This window comes from Hypanus sabinus, assembly GCF_030144855.1.
Source record: "Hypanus sabinus isolate sHypSab1 chromosome X2 unlocalized genomic scaffold, sHypSab1.hap1 SUPER_X2_unloc_5, whole genome shotgun sequence".
Taxonomy (NCBI): domain Eukaryota; kingdom Metazoa; phylum Chordata; class Chondrichthyes; order Myliobatiformes; family Dasyatidae; genus Hypanus; species Hypanus sabinus.
In genome coordinates this window covers 879,269-903,821 of record NW_026779005.1, presented here as the reverse complement: position 1 = coordinate 903,821, position 24,553 = coordinate 879,269, and the positions used below count along the sequence as shown (strand labels likewise).

Genomic DNA, 24,553 nt, shown 5'->3' with positions numbered 1-24,553 from the left:
GGAATGCCGTGTTTCTTCACTGGGTGTTGAATAAGGTCACAGACTCAGAATCCGATGTCATCTGACAGGACTCAGATGAGGAGTGCGGCAAATCTTTGATTTTTTCCCCACAAGGTTTCTACATTCACAAGAAATATTGAAGGACTAAGCGATAATGGGAACGTTGCAAGATATTTTCGCTGACGTCAAAGATCAGCCATGTTCGGAGTGGAAGGCAGAACATGGGCAAGGGGTCGAATGGACACGCCTGCTGCAGTTTATTATTTTCTAAAGCATGTATTTATCTTTGCGCCTTGTTTACCCTTGGGTTTCAGCCCGTCCGCTTGAGAGCACCGGAGATCCATCGGCTGCCGTAGCGCGTAAGATCCGGGCTCCCAGCAGCCGGAGACAGGTCTGGGAGGAAACTCCCGACGAAAGGCCTTTGATTCTTGGCAGGAAAAGACCGGCCACCCTCCGTTCAGCTGAAACATCTCACGGAATCTCTGCCATGGGAAGGATTCACCTGGCCGGTGTTGCAGCCTTTACCCGAAATTTGGCTCCCAATCTCCGGCCACATCCCGGATCCACTCGCTCTCACTTTCAAACCTCGGACCGCTCCGAACATTCAGCATCCCGCCCACTGGCACTCCTCAACCAATAGGAGCAAGACTCTCCCAGCAGTGCCGCTGATTGGCTGTAAGTGTGACTGACGGGCAGCTACCGGGAGCTGGAGATGTCAGTCACAGTTTGTTCTCGCAATCGAAGGAATTTCCCCGAAACTTAAACTTCAGAGTAAATTTTATTATCAGAGTACGGATAACTCACCACATACAAACTCGAGAAGCATTTTGCTGCGGACACAGAGAAGATCGACAGAATAGTAACTATAACTGGATCAGTGAATGATCAGCCAGAGTGCGGAAGACAATAAACTGTGCAAATACAAATATAAATAATTAGCAATAAGTAACAGGAACATGAAATAACCGCAGCGGCTGCTGATGGATCTCCGGAGCTCTCACCGCTCCCCTGTGCAATCCGACAGGCGGAAGGCCAAGGGAGAACAGGCGCAAAGGTAAATTCGTGATTTAGAAAATAAGAAACAGGAGCAGGCGTGGCCATTCGGCCCGTTGCACTGTTCTGCCCCTCAATCAGAACATGTTGAACTTTGACCTCAGCGCCACTTTCCTGAAACGATCCCAACACCGCCAAGCTCCTAAATATGTCCGTTTAATTTAGGAAACTTGTGGAAAAAAATTCCAAATATTCACCGCACTGTGTTGGGGAAAGTTCTCCTCATCTCAGTCCTGCTGAGGTGACCTCGGATTTTGAGTCTGTGATCCCTGGTTCTACTGCCCTGAATTGTATTTCATTTGCCACTTCTTTGACCATTCTCCTAATCTATCCAAGTCTCTCTGCAGACTCTCTGTTTCCTCAGCGCTACCGTCCCCTCCACTTATATTTGTATCATCAGCAAACTTAGCCACAAAGCCATCTATTCCATAATCCAAATCGTTGATATATAACGCAAAAAGAAGCGGCCCCAACACGGACCCCTGTGGAACACCACTAGTAACTGGCAGTCAACCAGAATGCAATCCTTTATTCCCACTCTCTGTTTCCTGACAATCAGCCAACGCTTTATCCACGTATGTAACTTTCCCGTAATTCCATGGGCTCTTGTCTTATTTCGCAGCCTCCTGTGCGGCACCTTCTCAAAGTCCTTCTGAAAATCCAAATACACAACATCCACTGCATCTCCCTTGTCTAGCCTACTTGTAATTTCCTCAAAAAATTGCACTAGGTTTGTCAGGCAGGATTTTCCTTCAAGGAAACCATGCTGAGTTCTGCCTATCTTGTCATATGCCTCCAGATACTCGGTAACCTCATCCTTGACAATCGACTCCAAAAACTTCCCAACCACCGATGTCAAGCTAACAGGTCTATGATTTTCTTTTTGCTTCCTTGCCCCCTTCTTAAATAGCGGAGTCCTCCGGAAATAGGCCAGAATCTATTGACTTTTGAAAGACCATTGCTAATGCCTCCGCGATCTCCACAGATACTTCCTTCAAAACACAAGGGTGCATACCATCTGGTCCTGGAGATTGATCTACCCTTAGACTATTCAGCTTCCTGAGTACTTTCTCTGTCGTAATTGTGACTGCACACACTTCTCTTCCCTGACACCTTTGAGTGTCCGGGAATACTCACCCTTGAGTATACTGCTGATATCTTCCTCAGTGAGGACTGATGCAAATACTCGTTCAGTTCCTCAGCCATCTCCTTATCTCCCATTACAATTTCTCCAGCATCATTTTCTATCTGTCCTGTATCTGCTCTCACCTGTATTTTTATATACTTGAACAAGTCCTGCTGTTCCTGCCCCGATCCTGTCACTATCCTGTGAGATTGAGCCTGTCCCTTTTACTTCTGTAATTCTGAGACAGGCCCAATGCGATCAGTCTCAGTCAAACCACCTCCGATTTCACTCATTTTGTTCCGATGATTGGTTGTGGGAGCATCTCAATGGACGGTAAGTGAGTGTAGTCATCCTGTGTTGTTCCCGAGTCGATTTTACATTTCTCTCCACAGATGCTGCCTGACCTGCTTAGTCCCTCGAATTTGTTACTCGAGATTCCAGCATCTGCAGTCTCTTGTGCCTCTCGTTTCAGAACTTGTCCCTTTCAGTCCTGCCTCAGACTGAACCAGGCTCTTCTCTCCGGCTTTATTTCTGTTCTGCTTCTTCTTCAGCCCATCACGCCTACCGGGACAGAGGCCGTCAACAGCAGCTCGTCAGAGTCCCCTGTCCAGGGCGAAGGTTAGCGGCCCTGTGGCTTCTCCTTTCTCCGCTGGACTTCAATCGTCTTCCAGGGGAAGGTCCTTCCGATCCCGGGGATGAGGTCTTTGGAGGTTCATTTGACATTTCTGTGCACTGCCACTTTTCGGGACGAGGTTGCAAACCCCAGGCCCAACGCCGCTCCTTTCGGAGCCGGGCTCAGACAGTCTACGGCCGAATTTTCATTTATGTTCTGATCTGTTTAATGTGTTGCTGATCTCACCCTGCGATTACCACCATTACTTCCCATTGAACACATCCAGCAGCAGAATGTTCATCCCTGAGACTGTTCCGACATGCTTAATCTGTTTCTAATCCCTCCTTGAAATAGATAGAATTTCTCCCTCAGACAGCAACATAATGTTCACTCCCTGAGACTGCAGCGCGCGTAGTGGACAATCGCGGTACTGCAGCTGAACAGCAGCTCCCCGAAAGTGAAAGCATTCTGAATCAGGAAGTGCTGGAGTTAACATGGCTTCGAAAGGAGAGACCGAGAGTTTGAGCGAGGAGGTGATTTGTCCCGTCTGTCTGGATTTCTTCATCGATCCGGTTATACTGGAGTGCGGACACAACTTCTGTCGCTCTTGTATCACACGGTGTTGGGAAAGGGAGGAGAGAAACTCCTGCCCGGAATGTAGAGAGGAGTTTGCTGACCGCACCCTCAGGGTGAATCGGGCCTTAGCAAATCTGACACAAAAAGTTCGGAATCTAAGCCTGAACCCGAAAGGGAAGGAAAGTAAACGTCACTGCGAGGAACATGAGGAAGAACTGAAGCTGTTTTGTGAAACGGACAAGTCACTGATCTGTCTGGTCTGTAGAGACGCGCAGGAACACAGAAAGCACCGCTTCATGCCGATTAAAGAAGCTGTTAAAATCTACAAGGTAAAACTAACGTTAGTTTAATACTTAACATATTAACATATTACATTACACTTAACAGCCCAGACCCACCCCTCCCCACAACTGTCCACGTAAGCTCTGTAACTCCCTGATCCACTCGCTCCTCCCCACTGATCTCCCTCCTGGCACCGACACCTGCAAGCGGGACAAGTGCTACACCTGACTCCTAACCTCCTCCCTCGTCACCATTCAGGGCCGCAAACAGCCCAGTTCCTCCCGTTTCTTCCATGGTCGATTGTCCTCTCGTATTAGATTCCTTCTTCTCCAGCCCTTTACCTCTTCCACCTGTCCCCTCTCAGCTTCTCACTTCATCACCCTCCCCCACGTTCCCCCTCACGTTGTCTCACCCGTCACCTGTCAGCTGGTTCTCATCCCCAACCTTTTTATTCTGGCTCCTGTCCCATTCCTTCCCAGTCCAAATGAAGGGTCTCATCCCGAAACACCGGCTGTTTATTTCCTCTGAATAGATGCTGCCTGACTCACTGAGTTCTTCCGGCATTTTGTGTGATAATCGGGTTTGATCACCTGTTTCTTTTGATGCATCTTTGTTTCTATTTCCTTCACTCTCTGACTTCCAGGATCAGATAAAATCTTCCTTCGACTCTCTCACAAAAAAGAAATCAGACTTCCAGGAAAAGGAGCAGCAACAGAAAGAGAAGATTTCCGGAGTTCTGGTGAGGCTTCCTGAGCGGAATTTCTGATATTACTATCGAGTTTTGCTCCCTTTAATGCAGAATAGCCGAGTATTGCAGCTCTAGTGACCTGGTTTCGATCCTGACCTCTGCTGCTGTCTGTGTGGAGTTTGCATGCTCTCCCTGTGACCACGAAAGATTCCGACACATCCCAGGGACATGCCGGATGAATGGCTAATTACCGTTAACCCTGTAAAGGTGGGGAGGGTGTGTGTGAATCAGATGGGAGTTTATGGGTCAATAAGTGATAATAGGTTTCAGGAAAACTTGACGGAATGGAGTTGACGGGAATGCACTCAGAAGTAGCATGGACTCCAATAGACCGAACTCAACGACAAAAGGAAACAGAGCACAGCAATGCAGTATATTAATCTTCACCTTTCCTTCGACAGGAACAGTCACACAGCCTTCAGTCCCACATCACATCCCAGTTTGCTGAACTGCGCCAGATTATCACTGAGAAAGAGCAGAGTTTACTCAGGGATCTCAGGGAAGAAGAGAAGAGGATTCTCAAACCAATGGAGAAAAATCTTCTAGCTCTTCAAGAGAATATAAGGATTATTCAGGAGGAAATCACTAAGTTAAAGGAACAGATGGATCAGAAAGACAGCGTGATATTTCTCAAGGTGAGGGATTATATTTCAATTTGTTTCTGTCAAAAGGCACTAAATGAACAGTGGTATATTTGAAATAAACACAGCACAGGGGCCAATTCTAACAAATCAATTGCCGCTGCTGGCGACCTCACACAAGCCGTTTTACCTGCATGATGTGCCCTCCAATCACTCCAATAATGACATTTCAAAATGTCCAAGATACGCTTTCAGTCCTTCATTAAAAAAACACAATCTTGAAGCGATGAAACTTCAGGGTAATTCATTGTAAAGTAAGCTGCAACACAGCGGTCAAGAACAGAATGACATCCGCCCGTTCCCAGCTCAAAACTGCCCAGAACAATGTACAGATACGTAACCTTTTCCCTTCGCTTTTACCACGTCCCCACTCAGGTGACGAGTTACCATAATAAACACGTAACACAGAATACAATGCAGACAGAAAACAGACGTGTTTCTCCGACACACAGCATTTACAAATGGCAGCAAACTGTTTCTCACCAGACAATTGTTGCATCTATTCAGGGTTGTTGTTGTCCCATAATAATAAGATTATTAAGGGATTGGACACGCTGGAGGCAGGAAGCATGTTCCCGCTGATGGGTGAGTCCAGAACTAGAGTCCACAGTTTAAGAATAAGGGGTAGGCCATTTAGAACAGTGATGCGGAAAAACTTTTTCACCCAGAGAGTGGTGGATATGTGGAATGCTCTGCCCCAGAAGGCAGTGGAGGCCAAGTCTCTGGATACTTTCAAGAGAGAGTTAGATAGAGCTCTTATAGCTAGCGGGGTCAAGGGATATGGGGAGAGGGCAGGAATGGGGCACTGATTGTGTATGATCAGCCATGATCACAGTGAATGGCTGTGCTGGACAGAAGGGCCGAATGGCCTACTCCTGCACCTATTGTCTATTGTCTATTGTCCTAAGAGAGGGCTTCCACAACTTCTGTACACCCCAGGACAAAATGCAAATCTCTCTGAAATTATTTACTCCGATCATAACACAGAGCTGCTGACTGTTTCCTTAATTACTGCACTAAATATCCTTTGAAATTTCCATTAACACCCAGTTCCAGTCACAGGCTGTGAGTGTGTCTGTTGCTGTTGGTGTGAGGGTCTCTGTCAATCAGTGAGAACAAAGAATGTGACCCACACATTAGACTTATCCTCCATATCCGGTTTCCATCAGATTATGGAAACTTTCACTGTCTCTTTATTTTCTGGATATATTTCACATGGGATTATATCCCATTCTCTATCATAAACAGGCCATTAGGTCCATCTTCTATCAGTTTCCCTGCTTCACAATCCTCCTGCCACCTACTCACCACAACCAGCAACAGTGCCCCGAACTCCCTGGTCCCTCACGTGTTTATCCAGCCTCCCCATTACAGTCAGTCTCTGCTGTTCCATTTCATCCACTCCTGTGGCAGCGAGTTTCACATCCTCCTCACTAAATTTCTTGTGGAATTTGTTAAAATCCATCTGGAATTATATATCCCCACGAGTCTTCCCATACATTGAGGTACTTCCTTCACCCGCACAAAATCAGAGACATCACTGATCTTAAATTCCTCCATCCTATCACACTGACGTCATATCCAGATGATAATGCACAGCCTGTCCTGTCTTCCCTGTAAGATTCATCCACTCAGTAATGGTCTGATATTCAGAAACTTTCCCTGTAAATTCATGGTTCTGTATTGTCCGTGTGTCTGAGTGATTGTGGGAGTGCGAATTTTCAACACCTTGTAATGATTTGGATGAAATTCAGGATGTGGACAGTAAGTCCAAGTCTAATCAGATTTGTGTTTTATTTATTTCAGGAGGAAGCTCGTCGGAACAGGAGGTAGGACAGGCTCTTTACTGAAACACTGAATGGATTTGTAAGATAGTTCAGAATAGCAATTTATAACCAGTAGTTTAATATTTACAGGATTAATGACGATGTCCAGGAATTAGCAGTGACAGATGAGACCCTACCGGTTGAAAAATTCGATCACCCCTATTTGTTGAACACAGTGCTGAGAGAAACGCTTGATGCTATTAATCGAGGTAAAACGTACAACGATTCATTTCCCCTTGTTTATGAAGCTCAATTTAGTTCCAATGTGAGGCAAAGATTGTCTGTAATACTGGGCTGAAGGGGAACTGAAGTTTATTCCACATCAACCCCACCGACTGGGAGGCATCACTGTCACATGGTCAGCTGGAGATGTCAGACCCCTGAACATACCAGCACAGGGTCACAACACAATCAATATACGGGACTGTCAGATGAACCACTGTGTTCCAATCCCAGGCAAATGCATTAACACACCAGGACATAAGTCTGGATCTACCAGAGGAGCTGAGAATTTAATACTGACAATAATATTGTCAGGAATAAAAATGAGTATCAGTGTGGTGACAGGGATTGTCAGGAAAATACACAAGTCGTTCATGTGCCCTGTGAGTGCAGACTCTGACTGACACAGGTCTTCCCCCTTCCGGATCAGCATCTCTCATTGTTGTTAGAGGCAGAAGAGGGGAGTGGTCGTGATCGGGGACTGAATCGCCAGGGGAACAGACAGGAGATTCTATTGATGTGAACGGGACACCTGAATGGTATGTTGCCTCCTGGGTGCCAGGGTCAGGGATGGGTATCAGTGCATTAGGGAATCGTCAGGGGAACAGACAGGAAAATCTATTGATGTGAACGGGACACCCGAATGGTATGTTGCCTCCTGGGTGCCAGGGTCAGGGATGGGTATCAGTGCATTAGGGAATCGTCAGGGGAACAGACAGGAGAATCTATTGATGTGAACGGGACACTCGAATGGTATGTTGCCTCCTGGGTGCCAGGGTCAGGGATGCCTCGAATCGTGTCCGCAGCATTTTAGAGAGGGAGGGAAAAGAGCCAGATATCTTTGTAAATTTGTGACAATGACATTGGAAGTAAAAACAAAGAGGTCCTGGAAATAGAATTTGGAGAGCTTGGTAGAAAGCACTGAAGCAGCACCCCCAGGGTTGTAATTTCCAGATTATTGCATGTGATACGTGCTGGTGAGGGTAGAAACAGGATAATTTGACAGATAAACATGGCTGAGAAGATGGTGCTGGGGACAGGGATTCAGGTTCTTGGATCATTGGGATCTCTTCTGGTGGAGGAATGACCTACTCAAAAGGGATGGGTCGCACCTCGACCCGAGGGAGAACTATATTCTCACAGAGTGGTTTGATAGAGCTGTTGGGGAGGATTTAAACTAATTTGGTGGGGGGAGGGGGTGTTGGAACTGGAGTGAAGGGATAAGACTGATGGTAAAAATGCAAAGATAGCGTCCAGTCAGACTGTCAGATAGGGCGGACAGATGAGAGGAGAAAATTGCAGCCAGTAGGGTGAGTATCAGTGCATTAGGGATGCAGAATTAAAAAGGGTAGCAGATACAGTACACCAAGTGTTATATTCCAATATATGGAGTATGAGAAATAAGGTGGATGATCTTGTTGCACTATTACCGATTGTTAGGTATGATGTTCTGGCCATCACTGAATTTTGACTGAAGGATGGTTGTAGATGGGATCTGAATGTTCAAGGTTACACAATGTATCGGAGGAAGGAAGGAAGGCCGATGGAGTGGTGTGGCTCTGCTGGTAAATCAGTAGCAAGATGTGACATAGGATTGGAAGATGTTGAATCTTGTGGGTTGAGGTAAGGAACTGCAAAAGTAAAAATGACACAGACACCAGTCATATACAGGCCTCCCAACAGTCAGTGGGTTGAGGCCCACAGATTACAACTGGAAATAGAAAAGGCTGATGAAAAGGACAATGTTATGATAATCATGGGAGATTTCAACATGCAGGTCAATTGGGAAAATCAGGTTGGTAAAGGATCTCAAGAGAGTGAGTTTGTTGAATGCAATGTGATGGCTTTCTAGAGCAGTTTGTCGTTGAGCCTACTCGGGGAACAGCTCTACTGGATTGGGTGTTATGTATTGAACCAGAGGTGAGTAGTTAAAAGAAACCTTAGGAGGCAGAGCTCACAACATGACCGAGTTCAACTTGAAATCTGATAAGGAGAAAGTAAAGTCTGATGTTGTAGTATTTCAGAGGAGTGAAAGAAATTACAGCGGTCTGAGTGAGGAGTTGGCCAAAGCAAATTGGGAGGAGAGCAGAGCAGGGATGAGAGCAGAGCAGAAATGGTGTCAGTTTCTGGGAAAATGAGGATAGATATACTCCAAAAATAAATAAATACTCAAATGGCGAAATAGTACAACCATGGCTGACAAGGGAAGACAAGTTAATGTAAAGGCAAAGGAGAGGGCATACAACTAAACAAAAATTATTCGGAAGGGAGAGGATTGGGAAGCGTTTAAATATCTACAGAGAGGAACTAAAAGGATGATTGGGTGGGAAAAAATAAACAAGAAATTGATTTGAATTGAACTGGTCTGGTTGAAGAAGCTGTCCCGGAGCCTGTTGCTCCCGGCTTTTATGCTGCGGTACCATATCCCGGATGGCAGCAACTGGTACAGTTTGTGGTTGGGGTGACTCTGGTATCCAATGATCCTTCAGGACCTTTTTACACACCTATCTTTGGAAAACAAGATAACAAACAATATCAAATTGTTTTTCAAGTATTGTAAAAAAATAAAACAGAGATGAGAGTGGATATAGGACAGCTAGAAAATGAGGCTGGATACAGAATAACAGAGGATAAAGAGATGGCAGATAAGCCAAATATTTTGCACCAGTCTTCACCGTGGAAGACACCAGCACTGTGCCCGGTGTTGAAGAGTGCGAGGGAAGAGAAGTGAGTGCAGTTACTGTTACAAGGGAGAAGCTGCTCAAAAAGCTGAAAACCCTAAAGATGCATAAGTCACCCAGACCAGATGAACTGCACCCTAGTGTTCTGAAAGAGGTCGCAGTAGAAATTATGGAGGCATTCCAAATGATCTTTCAAAATCATTGGACCCTGGCATGGTGCCAGAGGACTGGAAAATGGCAAATGTCACTTGACTCTTTAAGTAAGGAGGAAGGCAGCAGAAAGGAAATTATTGACCAGTTTGCCTCACCTCTGTGGTTGGGAAGAAATTGGAGTCAGTTGTTAAGTATGAGGTTATGGAATACTTGGTGACACTGGACAAGATAGGACAAGTCAGCATGGCTTCGTTAGGGAATATCCTGCCTGACAAACCTGTTGGGATTCTTTGAGGAGATTACAAGCAGGATCGATAAAGGGGATGCAGTGGATGTTGTATATTTGGAATCTCGGAAGGCCTTTGACAAAGTGCCAAACATGAAGGTGGTAACCAGGTTAAGAGGCCATGGTATTACAGAAAAGTTACAGGCATGGTTAGAACATTGGCTGATTGGTAGGAAACAGCGAATGGGAGTAAACGGAACCTTTCCTGGTTGGCTGCCAGTGAGTCGTGTTCCACAGGGACACAGGTGTTAGGACACCTTCATTGTATACTGTATATCAAGATTTAGCTAATGGAATAGAAAATAAGATATAGGAAAAGAAATAGGCCATTCGGCCCATTGGGTTTACTCCAATATTCAGTCATGGGAAGACCCAATTCTTCCGGACATCCCCACTCCCCTGCTTTCACCCCATACCATTTGATGCCCTGGCTAAATGAGAACCGGTACATCTCTGCCTTAAATATGCCTTGGCCTCCACAGCCACATGTCGCAACAAATTCCACAGATTCTCCACAGACACTGACTAAAGTAATTTCTCCACATCTCAGTTCTAAAAGGACGTCCTTCAATCATGAAGTCACACCCTCTTGTCCTAGAGTAGATGGCTTTGTTTCCAGGTTTTGCAGATGATACGAAGATTGGCGGAGGGGCCGGTAGTGTTGAGGAAACAGTTAGGCTGGACAAGGACATGGATGAGGAGAATGGGAAAGAAATTGGCAAATTATATACAATGTTGGAAAATACATGGTCCTGCACTTTGGTCGTAGAAATAATGTGCAGATTTTTTTTTCAAATGGGGAAAAAATCAAAAAATCTGAGACGAAATTGGACTTAGCAGTCATTCTGCAGAACTCTCTAAAGGTTAACTTGAAGGTAGAGTCACTGGTGAGGAAGGCAAATCCAATGTTAGCATTGAATTCAATCGGTTCAAATAGCATTCAGTTCAAGAGCAGGGATGTGATGCTGAGGATTTATAAGGCACTGGTGAAGACTCACCTTGAGTATTGTGAACAATTTTGGGCTCCTCGTCTAAGAAAAGATGTGCTGGCATTGCAGAAGGTTCATTTCATAAGGATGATTCCAGGAATGAAAGGGTTATCATACGAGGAAAGTTTGATAGCTCTGTGTCTGTACTCGCTGGAATTTAGAAAGATGAGGGGGAATCTCATTGGAACCTTTCAAATGTTGAAAGTCCTAGAAACCTTTCGAATGTTGAAAGTCCTAGACAGAGTAGATGTGGAAAGGATGTTTCCCATGGTGGTGGAGTTTAGGACAAGAGGGCACAGCCTCAAGACAGAGGGGGAATCTATTTAAAACATGTGGAGAAATTTGTGCCAGCAGCTGTTGAATTTGTGGAACCTGTTGGGTGTATTTAAGGCAGAGCTTGATAGGTTCTAGATTGGACACAGCATCAAAGGTTACGGGGAGAAGACCAGGGAGTGGGGCTGAGGAGGGAAAAAAGGATCAGCAATTATTGAATGGCGGAGCAGACTCGATAGGAAAATGGCCTAATTCTGCTCCTATGTCTTATGGTGATCAGACCACTTACATTGAAGCATTGTGAGAATGAGCTCGGACACACCAACAAGCATTGACATGGGTCAAGATTTCATCTCGGGAGAAGCACACACAGCATAACCGGCCTGGCAAAGCTCCCTCACACACACACACAGGAAGGATTGGCAGATTGTAGTCAGAGCCTCAGCAATGTACGTTGTTATTTCCCTCAGTAACCTGGAAACCAGACTCTTCAGAGACAGTCATTTATTGATTTAAACAACTCAATCACGTGTGACACATTGTCAACACACACCAGACTTGTGATGACACACTGTAACATAAAAACTTCTTCAATGTGCATACTCTCCTTCAATGTGTATACACACCACACGGATATTTACCACAATCAAAACACACACACACACACACACACACACACACACACACACACACACACACACACACACACACGCGCGCGCGCGCGATATACTATCAGAGTGTGACACACAGCCACAGAAATAGGCATAAATTCCCATTTAGGATTGAAATCTGCCGTCCTTACCCAGTCTGTCTGTTCTGTGGCACTGAGCTGCCATCTGACGTGACGTCACATCAACACTTCACAGACAGACTCCGGGGTGAGATTCCTCAGGAGGATGATCTGGGAGGGTTTGATGGATGTTTAACTCACAGCCCACTTCATCAATCTGCAAGACTAAGATGTCTTCTTGAGCCTGTCCCATTTGTGTGTGTTTTCCCCCCCCCATCCCTCTAACCATTTCCCATCTGTGTATTTATTTTAAAATATGTTATTTTTTACCTGTTTCGACAGCGTCTGAGGGCAAATTCCGTTCACCAACCTCCCTCTCTCTGAGAATGTTACCCAATTTCCCATCTCACTTTCAATCGGAGGCCTTTGGTTCTGTACTCCCATTTCTTGGAAAAAGAACGTTATTTAAGCTCCTTAGAATTATTTACCTTGATAAGGGGTCACACCTGAACATCCTACACTACAGCTGAATAGCCCACGCTTACTCACTCTTTGCTTTTAACCCAAGCCCCCAGTCCTGGTAACATCCTCCTGAAGCCTCCTGTCCAGTGTAATGACATCGTCCCCATATTCGGGAACCGGAAATGCAGACAATGCTCCAAGTGTGGTCTATCATCGACATCAAAGGCCTTGCTGAATTTCATGTGGACAGTGTGGAATAGGCTGATGAATACACGACTGAAGGTGGTTTTTGTAGATTGGGACAAGAAGGGCAGCGTGGGAGCTAAATTCTGAAGGAAGGCAGTGTAAAAAAAAAACTTTGCGTACTAGAACGGCGAGACTGCGCAGGACAGCACGGAGAGTTTAAAAAGATGACCACCCTATACAGCGGGCAGCGGAGTGGGTGGCAGCAGAGTGTAGGGCTTTGGCTCAACAGGCTCAGGCGGTAACGGGAAGAGCCGAGAGCGAGGAACCGACTCTTTTTCTCCCCTTGGCAAATCGGCCTGGACGGACGGGGGAACAGCAGGGCACATTAGCTAATGCTTTAAAAAGTTCATGTGCTTGGTGAAGTAAGTGGGTGAGTAGACCTATCTTTCTTTGTTTCATTCCTGTAGAATTAGGTAGCATGTCTGCAGGGTTAGTGCTTTGTTCAGGGTGTCAGATGTGGGAATCCTGGGAGACCTCCAGCCTCCCTGATAGCCACATCTGCACCAGGTGAACCGAGATTCAGCTCCTCGGAGACCGTGTTAGGGATCTGGAGCAGCAGCTTGATGACCTACTGCTTATTAGAGAAAACAAAGAGGTGATAGACAGGAGCTACAGGGAGGTAGTCATCCCTAGGCTAAAGAGGTCAAAAAACTGGGTGACTGTCAGGAGAGGGAAGGGAAATGCCAGGGTAGTGGAGAGCACCCTGTGTCTGCCCCCCTCAGCAACAAGTATATCGTTTTGGATGCTGTTGAGGTGGATGACCTGACAGGAGACGGCCACGGTGAGCGGGTCTCTGGCACTGAGCCTGGCGCTGTTGTGCAGGAGGGAAGGAGGGAGAAGAGGAATGCGGTAGTCATAGGGGATTCCATAGTCAGGGTAACAGACAGGAGATTCTGTGAGCCTGATAGAGATACCCGCATGGTGGGCTGCCTCCCAGGTGCCAGGGTACGGGATGTCTCGGATTGGGTCCAGAATATCCTGAAGGGAGAGGGCGAGCAGCCAGCTGTCTTGGTACATGATGGTAACAATGACATGGAGAGGAAAAGGGAGGAGGTCCTGAAGAGAGATTTCTGGGAGTTAAGAATGAAGCTGAGAAGCAGGACCTCCAGGGTAGTAATCTCAGGATTGCTACCTGTGCCACGTGCTAGCGAGGGCAAGAATAGTAGGATCAGGCTGATGAATGTGTGGCTGAGAGACTGGTGCAGGGGGCAGGGCTTCAGATTCTTGGATCATTGGGATCTCTTTTGGGGGAAGTATTAACTGTTCAAAAAGGATGGGTTACACCTGAACCCGAAGGGGATATATATCATAGCAGAAATGTTTAATAGAGCTGTTAGGGAGGGTTTAAACTAATTTGGCAGGGGGATGGGAAAGAGGTGACATAGGATTGGAAGGTGCAGAATCTTTATGGGTTGAGCTAAGAAATCGCAGGGGTAAAAGGACCCTGATGGCAGTTATCTACCGGCCTCCTAACAGCTGCAGCGATGTGGACTACAAATTACAACAGGAAATAGAAAAGGCTTGCCAGAGGGGCAGTGTTATGATAATTGAGAGGATTTTAACATGCGAGTGGATTGGGAAAATCAGGTCGACACTGGATCTCAAGAGAGAGAATTTGTAGAATGTCTACGAGATGCTTTTTCAGAACAGCTTGTTGTTGAGCCCACTAGGGGATCAGAGGTACTGGATTGGATATTGTGTAATGACCCAGAGGTGATTAGAGAGATTGAGGTGAAGGAACTGTTAGGTGACAGTGATCTTAACATGATTGACTTCACTGTGAAATTTGAGAAAGAGAAGCAGAAATCTGATGTGTCAGTATTTCAGTGGAGTAAAGGAAATTCCAGTGGCCGAGAGAGGAACTGGCCAAATTTGACTGGGAAGGGACACTAGCGGGAGGACAGCAGAGCAGCAGTGGCTGGAGTTTATGCGAGAAGTGAGGAATATGCAAGACAGATATATTCCAAAAAAGAAGAAATTTTCGAATGGAAAAAGATGCAACCGTGGCTGACAAGAGAAGTGAAAGCCAAAGTAAAAGCAAAGGAGAGGGAATTCAAGGAAGCAAAAATTACTGGGAAGACAGAGTATTGGAAAGTTTTTAAAAGCTTACAAAAGGAAACTAAGAAGGCCATTAAGAGGGAAAAGATGAACTATGAAAGAAAGCTAGCAAATAATATCAAAGAAGATACCAAAAGCTTTTTCAAGTATATAAAGAGTAAAAAACCAGTGAGAGTGGATATAGGACCGATAGAAAATGATGCTGGAGAAATTGTAATGGGAGATAAGGAGATGGCTGAGGAACTGAACGAGTATTTTCATCAGTCCTCACTGAGGAAGATATCAGCAGTATACCGGACACTCAAGGGTGTCAGGGAAGAGAAGTGTGCGCTGTCATAATTACGACAGAGAAAGTACTCAGGAAGCTGAATAGTCTCAGGGTAGATAAATCTCCAGGACCAGGCGGAATGCACCCTTGTGTTTTGAAGGAAGTAGCTGTGGAGATCGCGGAGGCATTAGCAATGATCTTTCAAAAGTCAATAGATTCTGACATGGTTCCGGAGGAGTGGAAGATTGTAAATGCCACTCTGGTATTTAAGAAAGGGGCAAGGAAGCAAAAAGTGAATTATAGACCTGTTAGCTTGACATCGGTGGGAGTCAATTGTCAAGAATGAGGTTACGGAGTACCTGGAGGCATATGACAAGATAGGCCAAACTCAGCATGGTTGCCTTAAAGGAAAATCCTGCCTGACAAACCCATTGAAATCTCTTGAGGAGATTACAAGTAGGCTGGACAAGGGAGATGCAGTGGATGTTGTGTATTTGGATTTTCAGAAGGCCTTTGACAAGGTGCCACACATGAGGTTGCTCAACAAGATAAGAGCCCATGGAATTACGGGAAAGTTACATCTGTCGATAGAGCGTTGGCTGATTGGGAGGAAACAGAGAGTGGGAATAAAGGATCCCATTCTGGTTGTCTGCCAGTTACCAGTGGTGTTCCACAGGGGTCCATGTTGGGGCCGCTTCTTTTTACGTTGTATATCAACGATTTGGATTATGGAAAAGATGGCTTTGTGGCTAAGTTTGCTGATGATACAAAGGTAGGTGGAAACTCCCCCACCTGAGGAAACAGAGAGTCTGCAGAGAGACTTGGATAGATTTGGAGAATGGTCAAAGAAGTGGCAAATGAAATACAATGTTGAAAAGTGTATGGCCATGCACGTTGTCAGATTATTATTTAAGTGGAGAGAGAATTCAAAGTTCTGAGATGCAACGGGACTTGAGGGTGCTCGTGCAGGATACCCTTAAGGTTAGTCTCCAGGTTGAGTCGGTGGTGAAGAAGGTTGACATTCATTTCTAGAGGAATAAAATATAAGAGCAGGGATGTGATGTTGAGGCTCTATAAGGCAGTGGTAAGACCTCACTTGGAATACTGTGTGCAGTTTTGGGCTCCTTATTTAAGAAAGGATGTTCTGACATTGGAGAGGGTTCAGAGCAGATTCACCAGAATGATTCTGGGAATGAGAGGGTTAACATCTGAGGAACATTTGATCACTCTTGGACTGAACTCCGTGCAGTTTAGAAGAATGAGGAGGAACCTCACAGAAACATGTTGAATTTTAAAAGGCATGGACAGAGTGGATGTGGCAAAGTTGTTTCCCATGGTGGGGGAGTCTAGTACGAGAGAGCATGACTTAAGGATTGAAGGGCGCCCACTCAGAACGGAGATGCAAAGAAATTTTTTTAGCCAGTGGGTGGTGAATCTGTGAATTTGTTGCGGCAGTGGAGTCCAGGTCATTGGGTGTATTTAAGGCAGAGATTGATCAGTCTCTGAGTAGCCAGGGCATCAAAGGTCATGGTGAGAGGGTGGGGGAGTGGCACTAAATGGGAGAATGGATCAGCTTATGATAAAATGGCGGAGCAGATTCGAAGGGCCGAAGGGCCGGCTTCTGCTGCTTTGTCTTATGGTCTTATTTGAATGCACCAGTATATGGAATAGGGATCTTGTAGTACAGGTAGAGTTTGACAGGTACAAACTTAGGCAGGTACGACTTTGATCGAAGGAATAAAGACATAGACAATTCTGTAAACAGGGCGAAATTCAAAAATCAGAGGTGCAAACGGACATGGGTGTCCTTGTGCAGGATTCCCTGAAGGTTAACTTGCTGTTTGTGTCAGTGGTAAGATTGGCAAACTCAATGTTTGCTTTCATTTCGAGAGGATTAGAGTACAAGAGCAAGGGTGTAATTCTGAGGTTTTATAAGGCATTGGTCAGACCACACGGAGTATTGTGAGCAGTTTTGGGTCCCTTCCATCGGAAATCATGTGCTGACATTGGAGGGGGTGCAGATGATTCACAAGAATAATTCCGGGAATGAAAGAGTTAACATATGAGGAGTGTTTGATGGTTCTGGGCCTGTACTCACTGGAGTTCAGAAGAATGGCTGATTTATCATCCCTCTCAACCCTATTCTCCAGTCTCCTCCCCATAACTTTTGAGACTCTGGCCAATCAAGAAGTTTACTTACCAACTTCTGCTTTAAAAATCAAACAGGAGAAAATCTGCAGATGCTGGTAATCCAAGCTACACAGGTCCTGATGAAGGGTCTCGCCAGATCTCTCTGACACCTGTCTGGAGAGAGTTGATGTTGGGAGGATGTGGGTGGGTCGAGAACGGTGAGCACAGCCTCCGACTATAGGGATGTCCATTTAGGACAGAGTCTCCCCCGATCCCCGGGGCCGCGCTGTCCGAGTCTCCCCCCGATCCCCGGGGCCCCGCTGTCCGAGTCTCCCCCCGATCCCCGGGGCCGCGCTGTCCGAGTCTCTCCCCCGATCCCCGGGGCCGCGCTGTCCGAGTCTCCCCCGATCCCCGGGGTCGCGCTGTCCCAGTCTCCCCCCGATCCCCGGGGCCGCGCTGTCCGAGTCACCCCCCGATCCCCGGGGCCGCGCTGTCCGAGTCTCCCCCCGATCCCCGGGGCCGCGCTGTCCGAGTCTCCCCCCGATCCCCGGGGCCGCGCTGTCCGAGTCTCCCCCCGATCCCCGGGGACTCTCTAATTCTCTGCTTCTCCCCCCAGTCTCTGTCACCCTGGATGTGGAAACGGCGAATCTGCTGCTCGAGGTGTCTGAGGATCGGAAGAGTGTGAGATGTACCGGGACCTGGAGGAATCTCCCTGACACCGGGAAGAGATTCACAAACCGGTCTTGTGTGCTGGGATCGGAGGGATTCACATCGGGGAGACATTACTGGGAGGTGGAGGTGACGGGGAATCGGTTCTGGGGTCTGGGAGTCGCCGCAGAGTCTGTGGAGAGGAAGAGACGGGTCAGACTGAGTCCGGAGACCGGATTCTGGTTCATCGGGCGGTTTGGTGACGTGTTACATCGGGATTGTGACGTGTCCGGTCGCCCCTCCCCCGAGTCCCGTCTCGCTGCCGGTCCCATCCCCGGGAGGGTGGGAGTTTATCTCAGTTACGAGTCCGGGACAGTTTCATTTTACAACGCGGAGACCAAGTCCCATCTCCACACCTTCACTGGGAATAAATTCACGGGGAAACTTTATCCTCTCTTCCGGACCTGGGATGTGAACCAGTGGCTGAGAATCTGCTCCGGTTCCGCTCCGGGTCTGTAACCGTGTCGGGTCCCGGGACCGGCGTCAGGAGTAAAGTCCCTGTAAATATAAATGTGCGGAGAGTGCAGCTAAATACGTGGCTAAGGAGATGGTGCAGGAGGGAGGGCTTCATGTTTCTGGACAATTGGGCTTTGTTCCCGGGAAGGTGGGGCCTGTTCCGACGGGACGGTTTGCCCCTAAACTGGGCGTGGGGGGGGGGGGAATAACATTCTTGCGGGTAGATTTGCCAGTGCTGCTCCGGGGAATTTAATCTAGATTTGCAGAGGGAGGGGAACCAGAGTGTCAGAGCAGATAGTGAGGTGCAGGAGGATAAGGAACATGAGAGGACTGCATGTATAAACGGAAATGAAAAAAAAAGCAGACGATATACATATTCTCAGGTACATCTATTTCAATGCACGGAGTATTGTCGGTAAAACAGATGAGTTTAGGGCTTGGGTTGACACGTGGGATAACGACATGACTGCTATTAGTGAGGGGCAGAACTGCAGCTTAATGTTCTGGTAAAATTGGAGAACGGCCAATTTTGTGGAAATGAAAAAGGATCTGGGAAGAATGGATTGGGATTAAGTTTTTTTTTCTGGCCAGGATGTGTTCAGTAATTTCACAGGCATAAGAAATTAAATAGAGATTGGGTTGGAAATGTTATAGCAACTTCATTTAATTCAAAATCGAGAGGAGTTGCAATTTCGGTTAATAAATCTTTACCAATTAAAATACAAAATGTAATAATTGATTCTGTGGGGAGATACGAGATTATACATTGTCAAATTTTTTCAGAATTATGGAATTTTATGAACATTTATGCACCAAATGAAAATGATGCAAAATTCATACAAGAAGATTTTTTGAACTTGGCTGACGCAAATGATAAAATATTAATAGGCAGAGATTTTAATTTTTGTTTAGATCCAGTTTTGGAAAGGTCAACTACAGTTGTTACAAAATTAAAAGAAATAAAACTAACTTTATCATTAATGAAAGATTTAAACCTGATTGATATATGGAGGAAAATTAATCCAAGAGAAAGAGATTATTCATTTTATTCAAATAGACATAAAGCTTAGATGGAGATTTAATACAATTTTATTAAAACGTCAAGATTTTTGTGATTTTATGAAAAAACAGATTCAATTTTTTTTGGATACAAATTTACATTCAGTTGAGGGTAAAATTGTATTATAGGAAGCGATGAAAGCATATTTAAGGGGTCAGATTATAAGTTATACATCTAAAATTAAGAAGGAAAATTGGGAAAAGATATAAAGTTAGAAAAAGAATCTCAAAGATATATGACAGAACAAAAACAAAGACAACTTGTTAATAAAAAACTACAATATAATATCGTACATATCGTACAGAAAAAGTAATTATGAGAACTAAACAGAAATATTACGAATTAGGTGAAAGATCACATAAAATTCTTGCTTGGCAGTTGAAAACAGAACAGGCTTTTAAAACAATAAATGCAATTAGAACAAGTGTAAATAAGGTTGCTGATAAACCTTTGGAAATTCATGAAACTTTATTTTTTTTTTATATACTGAACTATATCAATCAGAATCACAAAATAAGATTACTGAGATGGATAAATTTTTATCACAAATAACCCTTCCGAAATTTAATTTGGAAGAACAGAAAGGATTAGATATGCCCTTTACATTAAAAGAGGTTGAAGAAGCTGTAGGATCACTTGAGAGTAACAAATCCCCAGAAGAAGATGGTTTTCCTCCTGAATTTTATAAAAAAAATTAAAGATATATTAATTCCTCCCTCTATGGAATTAATATACCAAGTGGAAAGAATGCATAAACTCCCACAATCTTTTTTAACAGCGATCATAACTGTATTGCCAAAAAAAGAGATCCTCTAAAACCAACATCATATAGGCCTATTTCTTTGTTGAATACAGATTATAAGATAATAGCAAAAATTTTATCTAATAGAATATCTAAATATTTACCAAAATTAATGCATATGGATCAAACAGATTTTATTACAATCAATGGATAATCTAACCTGGTTACTTAGTATAATTCATCTGGCACAAAAAAGAGAGGAAATGAGTGTGGCATTTGCTTTGGATGCAGAAAAAGCATTTGATAGATTGGAATGGGATTTTTTTGTTTAAGGTATTGGAAAAATATGAGCGAGGAAAATCTTTTATACAATGGATTAAAACCTTAAATACTAATCCTCAAGCTGAAGTAGTTACAAATGCTCAGATTTCAACACCATTTTGCTTAACGAGGTCAACTGGACAAGGCTGCCCGTTATCACCTGCTTTATTTGTATTGGCAAAAGAACCATTAGCTGAATTAATTAGAACAGATTCAGATATTGGCGGTTTTAGAGTTAATCAAGAAGAATATAAAATTAATTTATTTGCTGATGATGTTTTGATTTATTTTACAAACCTATTACAATCTTTGCAAAGATTATCTTTTAAATTGGAAGAATACGGGAAAGTATCAGGGTATAAATTAAATTGGAATAAAAGTGAAATTTTACCCCTTACAAAAGGAAATTATAATCAATGTCGATTAGTAACTCAATTTCGATGGTCAATAAATGGGATAAAATATTTAGGTATCAGAGTTGACAATGATGTAAAAAATTTATATAAACAAAATTATTTGCCATGATTAAAAAAAAATAAAAGAGGATCTTGATAAATGGATGATGTTACCAATAACATTAATAGGTAGAGTTAATGCTGTAAAAATGAATATATTCCATAGATTGCAATATATATTCCAAACTTTACCAATACAATTACCGCAGAAGTTTTTTCAAGAACTAAATAAATATGTAAGGAAATTTCTTTGGAAAGGAAAGATGTCAAGAATATCATTGGAAAAATTGAGATGTAAATTTGATTTAGGAGGGTTACAACTTCCAAATTTTAACAATTATGATAAAGCAATTCAACTTAGATTTATTGCATCTTTTTTTGATGAAAAAAAAACCCGGCATGGATTAGAATAAAATTAGATAAGATAGGAGAAAACATACCAGAAGATTTTACATATAAATGGGAATCCAAATTGATACGGGAAAAAAAAAGAATCTCCTATATTAAGACACTTGAATGATTTATGGAATAAGGTAAATATGGACGATAAGATAAAGAAATCTTTATTAGCAAAAATAAACTTTAATTCAAAATAGGCTTATTCCTTTTACAATGGATAATAAACTTTTACATAATTGGTTCCAAAAGGGGATTAAATATATATGTAATTGTATTGATGTCGTTTGAGCAATGAAAAAATAAATATAAAATATCAAACAACACTCTTTTCTCTTATTTTCAATTAAAGGACAATTACGAGAAAAGCTGGGTCAAACAATGTTGATGCCAAAACTTAGTGAAATAGAAATATTAATTCAAAAAGGAAAAATTTAAAAAATTACATCTTGTATGTACAATTTGATTCAAAAACAGACTGAATCTGGAATTCATAAATCAAGACAAAAATGGGAAACTGATTTGAATGTTAAAATTGTTGGAAAAAGTTGGTCAAAATTATGTTCTGATAGTATGATAAATACAATAAATGTTCAAATTAGATTAATACAATATAATTTTTACATCAATTATATATAACACCACAGAAAATAAATAGATTAAATTCAAATATGTCTGACCAATGCTTTCGATGTAATCAAGAAATTGGTACTTTTTTACATTCTACTTGGTCTTGTTTTAAAATTCAACCATTTTCGATATATCTGACTTTTATTGGAACAAAGTACTGGAGTTCAACTCCCAAATAGTCCAATATTATTTTTATTAGGAGATATTGAAGGGACAATACCGAAAATTAAATTGAATATGTATCAGAAAAAAATTATAAATATTGATTGGCAGTAGCTAAAAAAGTTATCGCAATTACTTGGAAATCTGAGTTATATTTAACTATGGATTATTGGAATAATGAAATATATAGTTGTATTCCACTTGAAAAAATTACATATAATCTAAGAAATGAATATGATATATTTTTCAAAATTTGGCTCCCATACCTACAAAAGATAGGATTAAATATATAGGTCCTTTGAAGATAAAATTATAATGTAATTGGGGAAAGTAAGAATAAATATTAAAATTATTTTGAACTCCATGGAGGATGTGGGTATCCTCCAATATCGAGGCAATCTTTTTCTTCTTTATTTCTTTCTTTAGATAAGGGTTAAGGTGGGGATGGGGAGGAGGACTAATATTATTTTTCTTTTTCTTACTAATTTTTCATTACATTTATTCTTTGTAATTTTCTAAAAATTTAATAAATAAATAAAAAGAGCATCTCAGTATTCCAACAGCCCACTCACCTTTGCTATCCTTTATGTTATTTCCTTACGTTTAACACAATTATTACGTGCCTTTTCCAGCTCAAACTGTGAATTGATTTAAAGTCAGTCCCATAATTTAATAGCTTTTATTTGAAAACTATCTACCCTCGCAAAGATTGTACTGAAGACTGCATTTGATTTTTCTTCAGCCTTGTACGCTTCACATTGAAATAGTATGTGTTTCGACGGTTTCATAATGACAAAATGTACACGACACAGAATGAAGTTTTCCAATTAGTTTCAAGGCATAATTAAGCATAGTGTGGATATTTCTGTCATGTGAATATCATTCCTTCCCTTGTTTTAAGCCCTTCTTCTATAAACCCAACAGGTTTATGTATTCTGGAAAGGTGTCTGTCTTTACGTCCATTATCCTACGTCTTGCCATAAGCCCCTAATTCTTAACACTACCAACCCTTTAGCTTCTAATTTGCTAAGTGGAAGGTCTATATCCACAGCTTAACATTTAACAGCTTTTGGTGCTAAACAGTCAACATCATCATTTCCCTCAACAGTGTGATATGCAGGCCCCATAATGTGCAGACATATAAATCAAACTTTATATATGAAATACCGTTTGTCAAGTTTCCAACAGTCAATCTGACCTACTGCCAGAATGACCTGTTTAAGACTCATCAAAACTGAAATGTATTCTGAGCAAATTATAAGGACCAATTTCCTCCATCCACTGTAAGCCTAAACTGTTGGCAAAGAATTCTGCTTTCTATGCTGATAAATGGCTATAAGTCATTTCTTTATCATTACCTGCTATTCAGGCACACAAAAACAGCCACACCAACATCCCCAATTAAATTATCTTTTGATTCATCTGTAAAAATGGTTACTGTATGATAATAACTTTCATTAATATACTGATGACCAACAGACTCTCAGGCAGAACCGAATCCGATCGTGTAAAAAGTAAAATCACCTGAAGTCAATGGAAAAAACAATGTGGGGTTACAGAGAACGCTACAGTGGGACATACTGTGTCATCAAATACACCCATATTCGCAGCATGGTAAGAACCCAGCCACCCAAAACAAAAAACACTCTTCTAGTGATGTTCCCAACCGTCCTCTAGCACAACTTTAACAGGATGATCATTTCCTTGACCCGCAAATTAATCCAGTATGTTGACATCAACTTGAACCTCTGTTACTTTGAGGGCAATTGTCCCATTGCAATCAGTAAAGCCAAAGCAGGAGACAACATTACCGCACCAGAACACAATTAAAAGTCTGTAATTGTATCACATACAAACACTTTTAATTTGAAGATGAAGGTGATCCACAAGCCACACAGACATAATCATGAACAGATCAAATTAAACAAATATAATTGGTCAACAAAGATTTTCATGTTGCACCCAAGAATACCCACATAGATGTCTGAGGAGATTTAAAGCTCCTTTATATTTATCAATTATTTTACTGACAGGTGCTTCCCCATCAGCTTATTATTCATCCACATACTGAGAAATCTTACCACTGACACTTCCTCGAGACATTAATCCCATAAGTTAAAATCAAGTGCAAGTCTATTAATGCTGTTTGTAAACCACGTAATGTGTTTTAACGACTGAAAGCTTACAATCCTCATCAATCTGCCCACTGTTTGATCTATTAATTGTAAATTGCAGTTAATACCTCAAATCCATAAAGCTA

General features: G+C 43.0%; 1 protein-coding gene across 1 annotated transcript; it reads left to right on the top strand.

Moving 5' to 3' along the window:
• Positions 1–3,286: 3,286 nt before the first annotated feature.
• LOC132385908 (zinc-binding protein A33-like) lies at positions 3,287–22,839 on the top strand. Its single transcript, XM_059958146.1, has 6 exons — positions 3,287–3,697; positions 4,294–4,389; positions 4,800–5,033; positions 6,846–6,868; positions 6,956–7,074; positions 17,980–22,839. Exons 1-6 carry the CDS (start codon positions 3,287–3,289, stop codon positions 18,528–18,530), a joined length of 1,434 nt encoding a protein of 477 aa, XP_059814129.1. The 3' UTR covers positions 18,531–22,839.
• The last annotated feature ends 1,714 nt before the right edge of the window (positions 22,840–24,553 follow it).

Excerpts from the sequence above, each read along its gene's own strand:
- LOC132385908 (XM_059958146.1), top strand. The coding sequence starts at position 3,287 with ATGGCTTCGAAAGGAGAGACCGAGAGTTTGAGCGAGGAGGTGATTTGT. Across the intron at positions 3,698-4,293 it reads AAGCTGTTAAAATCTACAAG|GATCAGATAAAATCTTCCTT; the intron begins GTAAAACTAACG and ends TCTGACTTCCAG. Across the intron at positions 6,869-6,955 it reads GAAGCTCGTCGGAACAGGAG|GATTAATGACGATGTCCAGG; the intron begins GTAGGACAGGCT and ends TAATATTTACAG.